The 19,634-nt window shown below is 41.2% G+C and overlaps 1 protein-coding gene across 5 annotated transcripts in view; it reads right to left on the bottom strand.

Annotated features, from left to right (window-relative positions):
• The window catches only part of LOC124790011 (serine/threonine-protein kinase dyf-5), a 249,491-nt gene that overhangs the window by 106,987 nt on the left and 122,870 nt on the right, over window positions 1-19,634 (bottom strand). For all 5 annotated transcript variants that reach the window (XM_047257558.1, XM_047257555.1, XM_047257560.1 and 2 more), the window contains exon 7: window positions 10,276-10,451. In XM_047257558.1, the coding sequence (XP_047113514.1) occupies window positions 10,276-10,451 (176 nt within the window). The remainder of the gene's footprint in view (window positions 1-10,275; window positions 10,452-19,634) is intronic.

Below are 19,634 nucleotides of genomic sequence, written 5' to 3'. Positions count from 1 at the left end.
AAATTTAGTGTGGATGTCAATGTGAGATGCTTTTATTAGTTTCCACAATCAAACATTGACTCAAAATATGGTAGAAAACCCAAAGAGACTCCGGTCGTATGTAAAGTACACCAGTGGCAAAAAAAACGGTAAATACTGACACTGCCTGACAGCGATGGAAATGTTACCGATGATGGTGCCATTAAAGCAGAGTTACTAAATACAGTTTTCCATAATTCCTTCACGAAAGAAGACAAAGTAAACATTCCAAAATTCAAACCAGAACAGCTGTTAGCATGAGTGACACAAAAGTAAATATCTTACGTGTCGTGAAACAACTCAAATCACTTACGAAAGACAAGTCTTCCAGTCCAGATGGTATACCAATCAGGTTCCTTTCAGAGTATGCAGACACAATAGCGCCTTTCTTAGCAATCATATATATAACCGCTCACTTGACGAAAGGTCTGTTCCTAAAGACTAGTAGCACAGGAAATAGGAGTAACCCATTGAATTACAGACCCATATCACTAACCTCAATTTGCAGTAGGATTTTGGAGCATATACTGTACTCAAACATTATTAATCACCTTGAAGAAAATGACTTATTGATACATAACCAACACCGATTCAGAAAATATTGTTCTTGTGCAACACAGCTAGCTCTTTATTCCCATGAAGTAATGAGTGCTGTTGACAATGGATCTCAGATCGATTCCATATTCCTAGATTTCCATAAGGCTTTGATACCATTCCTCACAAGCGACTATTAATCAAATTGCATGAATATGGAGTATCGTCTCAGTTCTGTGACTGGATTTGTGATTTCCTCTCAGAGAAGTCACAGTTCGTAGTGATAGACGGTAAATCATCGAGTAGAACGAAAGTGATATCTGGCGTTCCGCAAGGTAGTGTCATAGGCCCTCTGCTGTTCCTGATTTACATAAATGATCTAGGCGATAATCTGAGCAGCCCCCTTAGACTGTTTGCAGATGATGCCGTAATTTACCATCTACTAAAATCATCAGACAATCAATTCCAATTACAAAATGATCTAGAGAGAATTTCAGTATGGTGTGAAAAGTGGCAATTGGCACTAAACAAAGAAAAGTGCGAGGTCATCCACATGGGTACTAAAAGAAATCCAATAAATTTTGGGTATACAATAAATCGCACAAACCTAAGGGCTGTCAATTTGACTAAATGCCTAGGAATTACAATTAAGAGCAACTTAAATTGGAAAGACCACATATATAATATTGTGGGGAAGGTGAAACAAACACTGTGCTTTGTTGGCAGAACACTTTAAAGAGACAGCCTACAATACACTTGTTCGTCCTCTCCTGGAACATTGCTGCGCAGTGTGGGATCCTTACCAGGTAGGATTGACAGAGGACATCGAAAAAGTGCAAAGAAGGGCAGCTCATTTCATGTTATCATGCAATAGGGGTGAGAGTGTCACTGATATGATATGTGAGTTAGGTTGGCAGTCACTGAAACAAAGGCGGTTTTCTGTGCGACGAGATCTATTTACGAAATTTCAATCACCAACTTTCTCTTCCAAATGTGAAAATATTTTGTTGACACCCACCTATGTAGGAGAAATGATCATCATTATAAAATAAGAGAAATCAGAGCTCGAACAGAAAGGTTTAGGTGTTCCTTTTTCCCACACGCCATTCAAGAGTGGAGTGGTAGAGAAGTCGTATGAAAATGGTTCGATGAACCCTCTGCCAGGCACTTAAGTGTGAATTGCAGAGTAACCATGTAGATGTAGATGTGTGCTCCAGCTGTCCAACTGACACCACCACAAAGTAAACCTCTGATAAAATCCACGATATGGTAATGCAAGATTGCCGAATAAAAATACATGAGATCGTAGGCATCTCAATTGAGTGCATAATATCCTGCATGGAGAATTGGCTATGAAGAAGCTGTGTGCAAGATGGGTACCATGATTGCTCACAGTCAACCAAAAGCACTTCTGGCACAACATTTCTACACAATGTTTGGTGATGTTTAATCATTATCTGCAAGACTTTTTGCACTGATTTGTGACTGTTGGTGAAACCTGGATCCATCATTACATACACCGGAGTCAAAATGGCACTCACAACAATGGACAAAGGCTTGTGAAAATGCAATGAAAACAGTAAATACCATTTTGTCAGCTGGTTAGGTGATGGCCACAGTTTTTTAGGATTCCCAAGGAATAACCCTCATAGATTGCTTCGAAAAAGGCAGACCAGAACTGGACCTATTATGCTTTACTGTTGGATCATCTGAAACTTGCCTTGGCTGAAGAAAGAACAAGGTTGGCACACAAAAAAGTGCTCTTTCACGAGAATATTGCACCATCCCACACATCAGTGGAAATAATGGTGATTTTCTAAGAATTAGGGTTTTAATTGGTTCCTAGTCCATCCTTCTCACCAGTGATAGACACAAGTGACTTATTCCTGTTCCCTAACTTGAAATTTTGGCTTGCCGGGAAGAAATCATCATAAAATGAGGAATTGACAGTTGGAGTCAACATGTATTTTGCAGAGTTTGATGGAAACTATTTTTCCGATGGGATGAGAAAGCTGGATGATCGCTAGATGAAGTGTACGTCTCTCAAGGAAGATTATGTCAAGAAGTAATGTAAGTTATTTACAAAACAAACATTTCCTCTTGCTTTTTAACCATACTTATCAAACCATCCTCATAAGTGTTGGCAACCCATTGTCTGTTCCTTTCTGTTCTTTATCTCTCTCCATATGTGTGTCTGCAAGTACGCATGCCCCCCCCCCCCCCCACCCTCACCAACACACACACACACACACACACACACACACACACACACACACACACACACACAGGTTTCTCAAAAATTATGTGTGATGTTTTAATTGCTTGAGCAGTTGGGACACATCCCCATCGTAGCTCACAGTGCTGTTGAAATATCCTTTGGCTTGTAAAGTGTTGCCACAGTGATAAAATGTTCCACACCACTCCAATGCTGCTTGATTACTGATTGGCAGGGTGAAAAACTATGGAAGTGAAATTACTCAAACCCAGAGAATGAGAGAAAACGTTCATATAATTGATGTTGCTGACAGATATTTATGTCAGTCAGTTGTCTAGCATTAAGCGAAACCTCTCAAACCTTGAGAGTGATGTGCCTCCAAACTAGTTTCATTTGGTTGCTTCATTCAACTGAAAAAACCAATGAACAAAAAAATAATAAACTGGCCAATCACTTGTTGAAAACAGCCAGTTGTCCCATCACAAAGCATGCATAACTAGGGGTAAGATAGATTCCAACTATAGGAAAATAAAAGAAAAAGAAAAAAGGAAAAAAAGAGAAAAGAGAAGCAACTGTATGAATATCAAAAGCTCAGATAGCAAGCCAGTACTAAGCAAATGGCAATGTGTTCGCAACAACTACACATCGATTCCAAACAACTGCCAGCAGCACAGTGCTACAAATCAAAGTTAGGGATATTGGTCAGTAATTTTGTGGTCCCATTCTTTTACCATTCTTATATACTGGATTCACCTGCACTTTTTCCAGTCACTTGGGAGTTTGTGCTGGGAGAGAGAGTCATGATAAATGCAGGCTAGGTAAGGGGGCAGTGCCATAGAGTACTCTTTATAAAACCAAATTGGGATTCAATCTGGACCTAGTGAATTATTTGCTTTCAGATCTTTCAGTTGTTTCTCTACCAGTCTCAGTCTGCACCACAGTGTGGCTTCAGTTGCTAGAGACTGCAGTCATATGTGTGTGTGTGTGTGTGTGTGTGTGTGTGTGTGTGTGTGTGTGTGTGTGTGTGTGTGTGTATCATCTACTTTTGATGAAGGCCTTCCTGACCAAAGGCTTATTAGTGACAGTCTTTTTGTTGTGCCTACCTGCGACTCAGCATCTCCACTATATGGTGAGATATTTAATTTAATTGATCAAAGAAGAAAATATAAAAATGCAGCAAATGAAGCAGACAAAGGGGAATACAAACATCTAAAAATGACGCTGACAGGAAGATCAAAATGGCCAAGCAGGAACGGCTAGGCAAGAAATGTAAAAATTTAAAATCACATTTTACTAAGGAAAGATAGATACCATCTACAGGAAAATTAAAGAGACCTTTGGACAAAAGAGAAGCAGCCATAAGAATATCAAAAGCTCAGCTGGAAAATCAGACCTAAGCAAAAAAGAAAGCTGAAAGGCAGAAGGAATATGTAGTTGGAGAGGAACTTGAAGGCAATATTACAGAAATGGAAGAGTACACAGAAGAAGATGAGGTGGGAGCTATGATACTGTGAATAACAATTTGACAGAGCACTGCAAGACCAAAGTCAAAAGAAGGCTGAATTGAATTGAACTGAATTTTATTTGATCCTGTAAGATTACATTGTTTACAGTAAATGTACGTGTAATATAGGACATGTCAAAGTAGTAACATTCATTACCACTTATTTTTCTATCCCTTTAGCTTACATTTTTACATCATTGATAATTAATAACAATATATACAAATTTAATGGCATAAGTATTCTACAACACTGTAAAACACTTTTTCAATGAGACAGTCATTAAGTTTCTTTGGAAAGTCATTGTCAAGTACATTATCTTGCAGGTTTTTAGGCAGACTTCTTAGTAGTCTGATACCAGAGTACTGGGGTTCTTTTTCTAGCATTGCCAGTCAGTGGGGTATGCTCCGTACTTCAATCTTCCTTCTTGTATTGAGGATGTGTACACTAGCATTTGTAATCCAGTCCTTACTACCTTTTGTGATGTACATTATTGTTTTGTATGTCTATAATGATGAAAAAGTTAAGATACCTAACTTCTTGAAACAGTTTCTGCATGTTTCAGAGGTCTTTCTTCTTAAAGTGGTCCTAATTGGTTTTTTTTTTTTTTTTATGTGAACACTTATTTTGTCTCTTGTTTTTTTGAGGTTCCCCACACAGTCACTCCATATTATAAGTATGGTTCAAAAAGTCCATGATACACTGTACACAGAAGATTCTTGTCTGAATACTGTGATAGCTGCATCATTAAGAATATGAGAGCTCAGTTTCTTACAGACATTATTAATATGTTTTTTTTTTCCATTTCAGTTCATTATCCACAAGAATACCTAAGAATCTAGTGGATTCTACTTCTTCCAGCCTTGTTCCATTAACCTCTAAATCAATATATACAGCCCTCTCCTTGTTTTTAAACACTGCATATATAGTCTATTTTAGATTTATAACCAGTTCATTTTCCAAAAGCCATTGAGTTGTGACATTTGCAGATATGTCTGCTCTTCTCTCAAGCTGTTCCACATTTTGGTCAGTATTTAGTATTGTCATGTCATCAGCATACAATATTTTCTTTTCTTCCTCCTCAACACCCATATCATTAACAAACACATTAAATAACAATGGCCCCATTACCAAACCCTACAGCACTCCACATCTGATGGGTTTGGTTTCTGATTGGTATGAGTTTCCTAATGATACATACTGCTTGCGGTTGCACAAGTATGATCTTATCCATTCACCTGGTTGCCCTCGAATGCCATAGTTGCCTAATTTTTGTATCAGCATTTCATGATCAATGGTGTCAAATGCTTTTGAAAGACGCAGAAACATTGCAAAGACAACCTTTTTTTCATCTAAGGACTGTAAAATGTATCCTGTTAGGCTGGTAGTTGCTGATTCTGTAGATTCACCCTTTCTGAAACCATATTGGAGGGTATGAGAATGTTATGTTTGTCCAAATAATTAACTAGTCTGGTATACATAAGCATTTCTAGGATTTTTGAGAAACCTGATATAAGTGAAACTGGTCTGTAGTTGTTGGGGTCATACTTATCCCCTTTCTTGTACAATGGCACCACCTTCATTATCTTCAGTTTTTCTGGAAAAATTCCATCTCTGAAAGAACAGTTTGCTATGTCCGGCAGTGGTGTTATTATCTGCTCACTTACGAGCTTTATTACATGATCTGATATTTCATCATCACCCACTGATTTTGTGGACTTCAGTTTCTGTATAGTTTTCCATAGTTCATCTTCCATGGCTGGTCTTAAGAATGTAGTACTGCATGATCTTTTTGGTACCTTAATACTCTTCTGTTTTTGACCAATTCTTTCCAATTTTTAAGTTTTCTACTACACTGATATAGTATGTTTGCTATTTCTTTAGTACCTCCCGCCACAGAAGTCAAACACATGCCAGAACAAATAGACATGGTCAGCCCATAGAGGGCTACGTGTCCGCGCGGCTATTCCGTGCAGCACCTCTCTCACAGCGAGGGCGCCATCGCTACGCCACGAGCAGACAGCGGCCAATAGCCGCTCCCTCCGGTTTCGTATATAGGGACCCACTCTGCCCTAGTCCAGGCAGTCTGGTACTCGCTCTGGATTGCGTCTATATCTTGGCGGTACTGCGTTCTGGTCGTTGCTCGTTGTTGACGTTTGCCTGGCTCTGATTCCGAGTGGATTTACTGTTGGTGTTTGGTGTTGTGGTTTCTACAAGCCTCCGTTGTTTATCTCTTCCTTGTTGTGTCAGTCATTGTCAGTTGTTGTTGGTTGTCATTGGTCTGTCGTCCGACTCGTCCTTGTGTTTACCCGGTGGTGCATGCTCCACTGCCGGTGGCTTCACCGCCTGGCGGCTCCGATCCGCAGCCCAAGGTGTTCCCGCAGTTGGTTTTGGTTACTACAATTTCCACACCCTCTGTGACCACTGTGTTGTCTATTTTAATTGACCTAATACCTTCTTCTTCGTTTGACCCATCTTTTTCCTTTCTTTCAGTATTAATTGCATTCCAAGCTGCCTTTGCATTGTTTTTTGAGTTCGTTATGGTGGTGTCAATTGCTCTTGCTTTTGCTTCTCTTCTTTTTTAACATTTTATAGTTTTCAGCTTTGCCCATCCATATCAGATCCTGCAGCTTCCTTCGCTGTTCTAGTATTTCACTGGTAATCCACTGTGTTTGATCTTGCAGCCTTTGTTGTCTCTTTACTTTGGGAAATGCTACATTAAAATGGTATTTAATTGTTGAAATAAATGCATCATCTTTTTTATTTACACTCTGGGCCTGTAGGGTTTTATTCCAGGTTTCCTTACTTAACATTGTTCTATAGATGTTGATATTTTGTTCACTGATGATATTAATTTCTTTGGTTGTTCATTTTGGTTCTGATACTGTGTCATTACTTCTGCAAAAGCTGATTAGTTGTCCATGATGATCAGATTTTTCTGTCTGAACTACATGTGACTCATAGTTACACATATTAGTAATTATGTTGTCAATAACTGTCTACTTTGTAAAGTCACTCTTGTTGGTGCAGTTATTGTTACTTTCATTTTAGGCTGTATTAACAAGTCTTCAAAATCCTGTCTTATTTTTGTGTCTTTTCCCATGTCAATGTTGAAGTCTCCACATATAATAAGGTTTCTCTTCATATTCATTCACAATAAGCTAGCAATTTTTTTCAGAAAGATGCTAATATTGCCACATGGTGATCTGCACACACGAAACACTCTAAAATCCTCTATGATTTTTCACCCCCTTCATGAGACATTAGTTTTGCTTGCTTCTAATGATTTTGCAGATATCTGTAAACATTCTGCTGAATGTTACAGACCCCAGTCTATTTAAATGCAAGCCACCTTTCGCTAGTGAGTTTTCACATAGGAATTTTTTTGGGTCTATAAAAACTGCCCCAAGACGATCACATTGCTCTTTAAAAGCACAGTTTACTTTGGCAATATATTTTTCACTCACTGACCTTCTGTTTATGATTCCGCTAAGTATCAGCCAAGATCCTGCATACATATTTCTTGTAGAACGAATCATGTTTCTTGTTTCGTTTGCCATTTCTTCCTCACTGCTGCTCCTTTACGAATTCATTCCAACATGTATAAACACCCCTTTATAATTATTTCTGGTTTCAGAATCTGGTTCTGTAGTAGCTTGTCTTGCATTTACCATATTTTTAAAATGTTTACCGATTTGTTGCATTCTAATTCCAGGTCGGAGGACCCACCACCTGCCTGCCACCTCCGATGCATGTTCCTGTGTGGCAGATGGTCTGGTTAGTGCTGTAGCAGGGGTTGCTGCCTGGCAGATCGCTGTCTGGGGTTCCCCTCTCTGCCCTCATTCCTCGACTGCTGTTGTCACCGCATTTTCTGCTGCATCTGACACAGCAGCCACTGCTGCCTTGTTGCTGGGTCCTGTGCAGCTGTCATCTCTGACGCCCCTACTGATGCCTCTGGTGCCAATCGCTGATCTTATCAAAGGTGTTGCTATGGACACACCATCCCCTATTCTGCCCTACGGCCTCTAACAAGAGGAGGGACAGCATGTCAAACCACCCACTCATCATTTCCGCCTCTACGGCAGCAGTAATTTTTTGGTACCAGTGCCTTTTTTCTGTACCAGTGCTTTTTTTCCCTGTATCAGTGCTTGTTTTCTGTACCATGTATTTTTCTGTGCCTAATGTTTTTATGTATGTGGTCCCCCCCCCCCCCCCTCACCCAGGCCCCCCTGGAAGTGAGGAGTGATGTACCTTCACTCATGACGCATGTGATTTCAGAGATTGTGTGGCCTGCTTTTAGAGGCCACCTGGGTTGGCCCTCTGGCGCACTCTGGTGAGCCTTCAAAAAAACAGTATTATTTAAGCAATCGCAAATGAATGCTCAGCCCATTCTGTAACCTGTGTTAGTGTTTCCAGTCAATATGTTTAGTGCTATGCACAACCTGTACTTCATTGTATCTTACGTGTTTCTTTATAAGGTTCCATAATTCGCATTTGCCCTTTCTATAGCAGTTTCAAAGTCTCTAGTTCGAGCCTTCTGTTCAGCTCAGAAGTAATTTGTCATGATAACTTTTGTGAATAATGCTACAGATTGTGAGCTTTGTTGAACAAGACTGGTCTTCTCTAACTTCACTAGCAGTTGCTTGAATGATCCATTTCTGACCTCAAAGCCCATATGACAGGCAAAGTGTGCTTTAATCTGCAGCTGGTCGCACCCTGTTTCCTCAATCGCTGTCAAAACAGGTGAATGAGAGCTCCAAGCATACACAATAAGTGCATGAAATTATCCTTCCCATACCTTGCTGCCATTTCTCCAGGGGATGCCGTTATTCACCGTACATTCAAACTGTTGACAAACCCAAATCCCTGTCACTTGTGCATGTTTCCCTCTGACATGGAACACAGCAACTTCTCAGCAGGTGAACTGTGTTTCAGTTTCAGTAAGAGACAGCACCTGAAACTTGTTGTTAAGACAGTACAGGTTCAGTATCCTGAGTTTTCTCTGGTCCCTCTCTCCGCCGTACAGTGGCCTTGGACCCACTCACAGTCAAAGCTCTAACTCACAGACAAAGCTGAATAGCAGTAATAACTGGTGTATTTCCTTTGACAGAAACAGTTTCCATGGGGAACAATATATTTGAGGTAACTTTGGCATCTCTGATACAAGACTCTCCATAGTTTGCCCAACACAGGCATTCACACCAGCTTCAAATTGCTTCATTGCAGTCAAAACAATTTCCAACTGCTTATGAACAGCAACTAACTCATCCCATGCCTGAGGCCAGTATTTACAGTGTTGTGCCTGATGAACAATAAACAAAGAACTTGAAATTAGCTAAGCTGATTCTATTTTAATGTCCGGATATTTTACACTATAAGAACTGAATTTGCAACACCCAAGAAATTGGTTTCTGTTATAACAAGAAAAACACCTGCGGTACAATCTACTGATTACCTGAAATAACTCAAATTTTCCTTTTGTAGAGTTAATGTTTAATGGCAGACTCATTTCAAAAACTCGAAAATAGTGTAATTTGTGACAAATGAAAACAACATACACTGCTGTTGTAGTGGGGAACTAAAAGAGACGCAATGTAATAGTTATAATATGTACATAACAATTTCTGCCAAAGCAGCTGATTACTTAGCACCTATGTTTATGAAACACTGACTTAGAACAAGCAGGTCAACAAGTAGAGAAAGGTGGATACACAGGACTAATTATGTGAGTATCTTTGCTGCTACTAAGGGAAGTTTGGCAACGAACAGTAGCACAAGGGAAGACAATTTTACAAATAAGATACTGCGACCAAAATCTGTACAATACACGAATGTAGCTCACATTCATTGCTTTACTTTGAAATATATTATGCACAGATGTCTAGAGGAGACCTTTATCCAGTTGTGGATGTCAACTGGCTTATTACTATTATTATTATTATATTATGTATCTCCAGCTTTCCCACCAATGACCCAGTCATTATTGTTAAACATTCTGATACTTACCTGAGAGACTGCTGAGCAGTAGGTCTTGAGTTAGGGTTCCAGCTCAGCATGTCACCCATAAGTGCAAGACCATCTTTGCTAGCATTAGGGATGATGCTACCAAGAGGGACTGGTGAAAACTGTGGAAACTTGAAGTTCATTGCATTGGCTAGTTGGTATCCTTCTGGCCACTCCTTCTGCAATTAGTTGAGGCAAGGATGAAAATCTCTAAGTCACATTTTTAATAAAATGCTGCCATAGTAACATTTACTATATTTATGATAAAGGTAATTTTGAACATATATATTACAAACTTCTGGCAAAAACATTTTTCTTACAATAATATCCCTTATATTCAGGTGCAGAACAGCTGATGAAGTAACATTTGATTTGACATTTAATCCAAATGAAATGAAATCATTGAGAATATAACTTCCATTCCAGCTCCCAATCATTGCCCATAGCTCACATCCCTGAAATAGATCTAGATGCAAGAGTTGTCTCAGACATCCTCCCATTACCATTTACTCCAGTCCTGTCACAGGCATCTCCAACCCCACCACATGCAGGGCTACCTTTGTAATCACTTACACAATCTACCACTTTAGCTGCAACTACTGTGGCACATTCTTCATGGGCATGACTACTGACAACTGCCTGGCTGCATGAATGGCCACTGTCAAACTGCAGCTAAGAGACAGCTGGACCATCCAGATGTTGCCCAACACAACTTGCTTGATTTCAACAACTGCTTCACAGCCTAACCATCTGCATTCTGAATGTACAGGTTTAATTATCTGTTTTGCGTTTTAGGATGTTATTAGATTTTTCTATAACAAAGAAGTAAGGATAATACAAATAGCCATGGGTATGGTCCTATCGCGCATAGTGCAAAATAAAAATATCAAAGAAACATCTATGAACTATTAAAAAGAAAACTTATTTTTTTGTTACACTATAAAATAAGTACATGTCAAGATTACAATAAACAGGTATGTACGTATACAGTAAATAAGAGTATTACGAAAATCTTTAAACATGAAGAAGTACTGCAGCAGATGCCTAATGAAAAGTGCACACATTACCATCGATACACATACAACAGCTGGTGTGGTGATGCATTGATGGGGCCATACTTACAGAATTACAGAAATATGGTTGGTTGGTTGACTGGGCAGCATTAAATGACCAAACAACAATGTCATCAGAACCCCAATCCAAGAAAGATGCATCCGTAATTAGTGACATCCACCAAGAACATTTTCTGATCTAGTCAGGAGATTCATAATAGTAAAAACAAGAGGGCTAAAAACGTAATGGACAGCTTTTATACAATCAATAATAAAAGCAAGAAGAAGGACATAAAGACGTCAGCAGGTGGGGATTCCCAGGGCACATGACTGGAAACTTACCATCCACAGTTGCCCACCCTTGATCCGTTATAGCCAAGAGCACCCTCTATTCAAAGAGTGCACCACATTGAATAGAAAACTGGTTGCAGCAGAAAGGATAAAATGAAATCTAAAAATGATTAAAACAGTGTAAAAGAGGGATAAAAGAATAGCCTGGTCAAGGAGATACATACAGAGGAAGTTGCCCCATCTCCAACCATCCTGCCCCTCCTCCTGCTCCTGGTCCAGAGGTAGATTAGAATCTTATAATTGAGAATAAAAACCACGTTCATGGAGATAACTGAGAACCAGGTCAACCATCCATGAATCCACCAACATTATAGGCATTGAGTCTGAACACCATAGTTGGCATAGAGGACCAAAAGGAGAGGCATTCTGCCAAGACATGAGTTACTGTCTGTACCACTCCATGACCACAATGTGGAGGTGGCTCGTTACACAAAATAAAAGCATGGGTTTATCTGGTGTAACCAATGTAGAGATGACATAGGACTGTTGATTTCCGGCAGAAAGAGGAGGAAGAGTGCTACGTTGCAGTATTCTCCTTGATTGTGCAGAGTTTGTTAGACGGGGCAGTAGCCCGTCACATGTCATTCCATTTTTGTGCAAGCAGAGATCTCACGTTCACCTGCAAATCCACACATGGGATCAGAAAAGCAAAAGGGAAGCAAATAAGTGCTCCTCTCGCCAGACGGTCAGACAATTCATTACGCAAGATACTCACATGACTTAGGGCCCAGAGAAAGATAAATTGAGCAGGCAGCACAACAAAGGTCAGTGAGAAGGTCCTGAATGTTGGGCAGCAAGAATAGCATTGGTCAGTAGCCTGGAGGCAGCTCATTAAGTCAGTACATATTAAAACATGAACAAGGAAGGTCTGTTTAATAAAATGGAGGGCTCTGTTAATGGCTGTCAGCTTTGTCATAAACACATCACATGTTCCCAGCAGTGAATAGCATTCCATACTAGCAGAAGACATAAAAGCATATCCTATCTGATCCACAGTTTTAGTCTCATCTGATGTGCAGTTTTAGTGGCATCAGTGTAAAAGACGGTAGCACCCTGGAACTCTAGAAGAACTGAACATAACAGATGCTAAAATGTTATGGAGGCAACTAAGACATCAGGAACTTGGAGGAGATCAGTCATATTCTGTGGCCTGGGCACCATCCAAGGGAGACTGTGCAAAAACACATGGTCAGCACAGACCAAGCAGGGGAGATGGAGATATGGCAGAGGGAAGCAAGGCACATTCCAACTGGCAATCCCACCTGAGGGTTGAGTATCCGGAGGACAACACCACACATATGCTAAGAGAATGGAATATATGGAATGATCAGTGAGCTGTTGAGTAGTTATTGCACAGGACACAAAGGGCCAGTATCAATGAATCCTAAGTTGGAAGATCCCTGCATTGGCAACGAGACTGTCTTTGGGACTAGCTGGAAGGCACCAGTGACCAGACACATGCCATGATGGTGGACTGGGTCTAACAGTTTCAGAGCTGAAGGATCCACCATGCCATAAACATGGCAACCATAGTCCAGTCAGGATGCAACCATGGCCCAGAAAATACAGATAAGAGTAACAAAATCTGTGTCCCAAGATATGTGGGCAAGGAAGCAGCGTGTGTTAAGCTTCTGGATGCAGCTGGTCTTCAGGTGACAAGTATGGGGCACCCAAGTCAGCTTTTTATCAAAAAGGAGGTCCAAGACAAAGTGCTGTGCTGCTATGTCCAGCTGTTGGGTACCTAGAGTTTTGGGCAGGATGGACTATGGTATGACATTTTTGTAGGAAAAAATTAAAAACCATGGGAAAGAGTCATCCATAGGCCTGTGGATGGCACTTTGGAGCTGCCATTCAGCAGAGGCTATCGAGTGGGAGCTGCATCATATGTAGAAATTGTCAACATGCAACACTGGAGTGCCAGCAGCCCAACAAAGTCGCTAGCCCATTGATGGTGATGAGTTTAATAGTGGAACTCAACACACAGCCCTGTGGGATGCTGCTATCTTGGACGCATGGAGAGCTGAGTGAAGTGCCAACTAAGCCTGCAAACAGATGGGATAAAAACTAACGAATAAAAATCAGTAGCAGGCCTCGAAAACAGCAGTCATGGAAGATAAGTAAAATGTAATGATATCAAATGGTGTTGTACATCTTATGCAGGTCAAAAAAGTTGTGATAAAGTGTTGGTGTTCTGAAAAAGCCTTTTGGATTGATGTTTCCAGCAGATCAGTTGTGGATTGACCCTTCCAGAAACCACAGTGCTAAGGGTACAAAAGACCTCGAGATTCATGACCCCAGCATAATCTGTGGGCAACCACCCTTTCAACCAGTTTACAAAGTACGTCAGTCAGGCTAAGCAGCCAGTAACAGTCAAGAGATGTTGGGTTCTTGCCAGGCTTAAGGAATGGGGCAAGTATGCTATCTCACCGCTGAAAGAGGAAGAAACCTTGGAGCCAAATACAGTTGAAGACCCTCAAGAATGCTGCTGTTTTCAGAATATTCAGGTGTTGGATCATCTGACTTTGGATTCAATAAGGGCCTGGGCCTGTGTTGTGGTCTGAGGGAAGAGCCTAAATTAGTTACCAGTCAATGAAGGGTTCATTATTGGATTCAGCTAGGTGGAGACTGAAACATAAGGGGACATCTCCAGCTTGTCACTCCTGCAGTAGAAAGGTAGCCAGATATGAAGAGGATACTGATGCTGTTGCAAAGTGGGTCACAAAGTGTGCCTCAAGAAATGATGAATTGGTACAAAGGCCAACCTGTAGAATAAGACCCGGAAGAGATGTTGATCAATGGTGGCCCATAAGACCAGGGAGTTTGGCTGACATCTGAGATGAAGAGGAATAAATCCTCAGGAAGGAGACATAGTGCTCCCAGCATTCCTTCTTACTGTGTTTGATCGGACAGTAAGACTTAGCCTGAAGTGGCTTAGAAAGTGATAACGTTTGCCTGTGAAGGATGATGTTTGGATTGTTGCAGGGCTCGTTATCATTCCTAAAATGTTACTGCAATGTCTTTAGTCCACCACAGCACCAGCCGTGGGGTGGGGGGTTCACCTGTAGAAAGAGGAATAGTAGTTAAACTGGTGTGGATGATTGCATCTGAGACATATTGCACAACCTCATGAATACAGTCTGACAGAGAGGCCACAAATGTAAAAGCAGCAGCATACAAAGGCCAGTTGGTTCTGTGAAGTCCCCAAAGAAGTAGTTGGTCTGTCAGGCAGTGGCAAGGAAATGAAAGGATCACTGGAAGATGGTCACTGTCACAAAGGTTATCGTTTAGTGACCAATGTAGTGAAGCCACAAGATTAGGGAAAATATCTTCAGATTGTAGCTGAAAAGGTGGCATGGGTGACACTGAAGTGGGTAGCAGAAGCGTAGCAGAACCATCATTGAGGGGACACAGATCATGGTCTATGAGAAGCTGGTCAATTACAAGGCCCCTATCAGATGAAGTGGTACTCCCTCACAGAGGGTGGTGTGCGATGCTGTACCAAAGCAAACGAAAAGAGGAAAAGGGGGGGGGGGGGGGACAGTTTTTGGGTTAGTGTAATCATTTCAACATAAACAAATGGCCTGTCTGGTGGCAGGTAAATGTTGCAAGTCATAATTGCTAATGTTGTTTGCACTCGCACCGCTATTGCCTCCAATGAGTTACAATGAGTAATTCATTCATTGATGATATCTGTATGAACCAAAGTACAGAACCCTCCCAATGCCCTCTCAGGACCAGGATGGTTCTGACAGAATACACGATAACCATGGAGCATTGGAGAATGGTCATCAGTAAAGTATGTTTCTTTGAGAGCAATGCAAACTGCAGAAGAAAAGGAAATAAGGTGTTCAAATATCAGCTCAGAAACCATCTGTGTGAAACCTATGAAAGCACCAGATGAGCCTTGTCCTCATTCTTATTCTTTTCCTTAGTAACCTTTGATGGCAAGGTCTGGTCAATGGGCCATCCACATTAAGCATCAGGTCATATGAAAAACAGACAGCCATTGTTTGGCATCAGGTCTGTGGTCTGTGGGTTGCCATGGAGAGGGATCCTGAGAGGAAGCCCTGTCACCAGTAGACACCGAAGAAAGAGAATACTTCTGTAGCTGAGTCTGGGAAGTAGAAACTATGGGAACCACAGGAGAGGAGGGTGGTGTGGTTTGGGGAAGGTAGAGGTGGGGGAAGGGGGTGATGGTTGTGATGTTAGCATCACTGATCACCATCATATCCACAGGATGTAGGCATTCATATTTCTTTCGTGCCTCAGCATACAAGAGGCAGTCAACAGACTTGTACTCCTACAACTGCTGTTCTTTCTTGAAAATGGGCAAACTGGCAAATGCGGAGGATGATGTTCCACACAGTTGATATAAAAAGGTGGATGTTCAGAAGGAGTACCTTGGTGGAGTGATCACCCATAGTTGCTCCATTTTGGGTCCACTGTGCAGTGGGATGACATGTACTCAAAGTGTAAATACCTGAACCCCTCAAAGACATCTGTGCATCATGGCTTTAACTTTCTCTGGGAGGACATTTCCTTCAAAGACTAAGAGAAAAGCACTTGTATCCGTATCATTATCTTTGGGCCCTTTGTGTATACATCTGATAAAATGTATGCTTCACTGCTTGAGATAAGTCCTGTCTGGAGTTTAAGTTGTCTGTGGGAGATGATTCCTTGGACCATGTTCAAAGTTTCATGTGGGGCAATGGTCACAACTATGTCATCTTAATGATCACATGCCTGAAGAGATGTAGATTGGGCAGCAGAAGAAGTATTAATTAATAACAAATCATTCTGCAGTTTTCCTAGGGACTCAATTTCCCCAAATCTGTCTTCAAATTTTCAACAAAAAGTAATGGTTTCATTGCAGCAAAAGTATCACCATAATTTCGAGTACATATTAAGCATGGGGTGAAATGTTTCACACAAAGGTGTCTGGCTTCTCCCTCTTCGACGGCATAGCCAGAGAAGGAAATGTCATGTGGTTGAATCTCAATGCATTATAATAATCTCTCCCATCTGAAGAGACTGCTGGGGCCTTGTGGCCACCAGCAGCAGAAAGTTTAATTCACTTCATGTGCAAATCATCCACCACAGTACCACCCACTCCGAACATTGGTTCTCCCATCACACACCAACCAGCCACAGTTATGGTTATCTGACCAGTAAAACACTGCCCCAGCTGATGCATACATACTTCTTGGGTTGTGTGGGGAGTTTCCAGCTCAGACACCAACAGTGCAATCACTGAATGGTCAGATGGCTACCATCGTGCAGGTACTTGATGATCCCCCACAATGAAATGGCTAACTTACTGGGTTTTGGGTGTAGCACCTTTGCAAAAAAGGAACTGTGCAAAGAGAGATAAGCACAAAAGGTGAAATATATGCTGCACTGGTTGACCTGCCCTGCACAATCTGCACATCAGATATGGAAAAGGAATAATAAGTCAAATTCAACAAGGGGGCCATAGAGTTAAGAATGAAAAGTTGTTGAATACTGGAAGGGAAGAAACTGAGCATCCAAAATCACAAACCAGATCCAAGCACAACTGGCACCAAGCAGACCGTCCAATGAAAAAGCAGAGAGGAAAAACGAGTAGTAGAAGGATAGACTTGCAGCATGGATAAAGAAGTAGTGCTGCAAGAGATGGGATCCCATGGAGGCCAAGCACATACTCACAAAGGAGATGTGATCCTGCTCAGGGAGGGGGGTGGGAGGGGGAGGGGTGCAGACATGTGGCTTCATTTAAACACATTATAGTGAAACTGACCAATACAGTTGAAGATCTCAAGGATTTAACGGTTAAGCACTGGGTTAGGCCAAACTGTGGCGGAGAGACAACTGGACCACCTAGTTGCTCATCATGCTGCCCAATTAATTTTTAATTTCTGTTACAAGCTTTTATTTCAGTTTAGATTTTTACTCATGCATGCAATTGTATGGAGTAGCTGCCACTAAGCCCCAAGAGGCACCTAGTCCATTGCTATAATGTTTACATGTTTGACTTCTTCAACTGTGATCATCAATTTCACTATGCTTCATTTATATGAAACCGCTGGCCTGCATTCAAATAACTTCCGGGAATTCAGCCAGGTAACACTTTCAGCGACTGCCGATATTTCGGCGGGAGAACACCCCGCCATTTTCAATGTTAATTTGCACCCAGTTTTGTGTCAACATATTTAAAATTTTCCTGGGATTTAAGCATTATGAAAAAATGTTCGTGGGGAAAAAGATGACATTGGCTATCAAGCGGTATTTACAAATATTTCGTGGTTAAGTTTCCTGACACCAAGGCACTCTACTCAGTGCATTTGAACCAGTCAATGTGCAAAAGAAACAATGCGGGCCATATCTCTCACCGCTACCAAGCTCTACTTGGCGTAGTGGCTGATGGGAGTAACTAGGTTCATTCGAATAAAGATATCATGACCAATCACAACCATTTCCAAACTGTCTCTACTATGCAAACACAGTTTCATGATTGTTGTGATCATTGTGACACCTTTGTCAAGCCATATTTAGCGTCTTTCGGCATTTGGCCACTTGTAGCGCTAGATGACACCGTCATTCACTTTGCGTTGCTCAAATGTTTTTAGTTTAAACACAGCACTGGTTACGTACTTTTCTCATGCTGGGCAAAACATGTTTTGAGAATTTATTCTCGTTGTCAAGTGCAGTATTTATGTGTGTATTTTTTGTGATATTACACAAACAAACAATGTGAGGAATAGTTTGCGAGTTTGTGGTTTCCCACATAACTGAGGAGTCACGGTACCTGGTAACCTCAAAAAGACAACTACAGTGCAAGAGACGCAGAATAAAACATATTCAAACACCACACAAAATACTTGTGTACATATTTGCACTTGACAATGATAAAAAATTCTCGAAATGCGGCATTGTGTTAAGCTTGAAAAAATACATAAGTAGTGCAGTATTTCATTATTTAAATAAGGAATGACAAGTAAAGGCTTTCAAAAACATAGATTATGACATATGAAATTGAGTCAAACGTTCCAACTTCCCAGACAGTTACCAGTTCCGGTTACATCAGTGGTTTTTATTAGATAATAAACCTTTATTAGATAAGAAGACTCTGACAAATCTTTTGATGCCTGTTATGTACAGTTATCATACAAAAGTGCAAAAATGCAGGGGGTAATCTATACGTAACTGTTGTGACTCGCCGATCATTCAAAGCGTGGCCGCGCAATTACGCGCGTCCTCTACGTGCGGCGCTGTCTGCCAGCCATGCAGCAGCTGCGCCACCTAAGCGGCCAGCCGAACAGCGGCCGCTACACTGGGACTCAGTGCTCATTCGAATGCTAACGTGTACACATGTCTTGCTTGTCAACTTACTCTGCGACTTTTATGTGTTGTGTCGTTCTGAAATATATGTGTTAAACTTGATGTTATAACAATTGGCGACGAGGTAGTGGATTTTTCCTTTTCAAAGTTGACCCACAGGTTTCCATGGCTACTGTCGAGCAACTATTGCAAAATGTCCTTGAACAGCAAACGCTTCTAACAGCAGCGATTCGCAATATCGTCGCGAGGTCAAATGTGGGGCGTTTCTCGTTGTTGGCTATACCTCCTTTTCTTCCTTACGATGAAACAGTGGAAGACTGGTCTGATTATGAAAAACGTCTTCGACAGCACTTCTTGGCATTTCATGTCACAGACAAACAACCATGTAAGTCTCCGTTCCTTTCCTGGATTTCACCTCAAATGTATCGGTTGTTGTCGCAATTGGCTCCTTTGAAGGATCCTGTGTCTTTGTCCTTTGCTGAAATGTGCTCACTTCTGTCTGTCTATTTTCAAAAGCAAACGCATGTGGTAGCCTCTCGTGTTGCCTTTTATCGTTTTCAAAAACAGCCACATCAATCCTATCGCGCTTGGGCTGCTGAACTTCACGGCCTCAGTCGAAAGTGTCAATTTTTTACTGACATT

Source organism: Schistocerca piceifrons, chromosome 3 (genome assembly GCF_021461385.2).
Source record: "Schistocerca piceifrons isolate TAMUIC-IGC-003096 chromosome 3, iqSchPice1.1, whole genome shotgun sequence".
Lineage (NCBI taxonomy): Eukaryota > Metazoa > Arthropoda > Insecta > Orthoptera > Acrididae > Schistocerca > Schistocerca piceifrons.
This window is presented reverse-complemented; position numbering and strand designations above follow the sequence as displayed.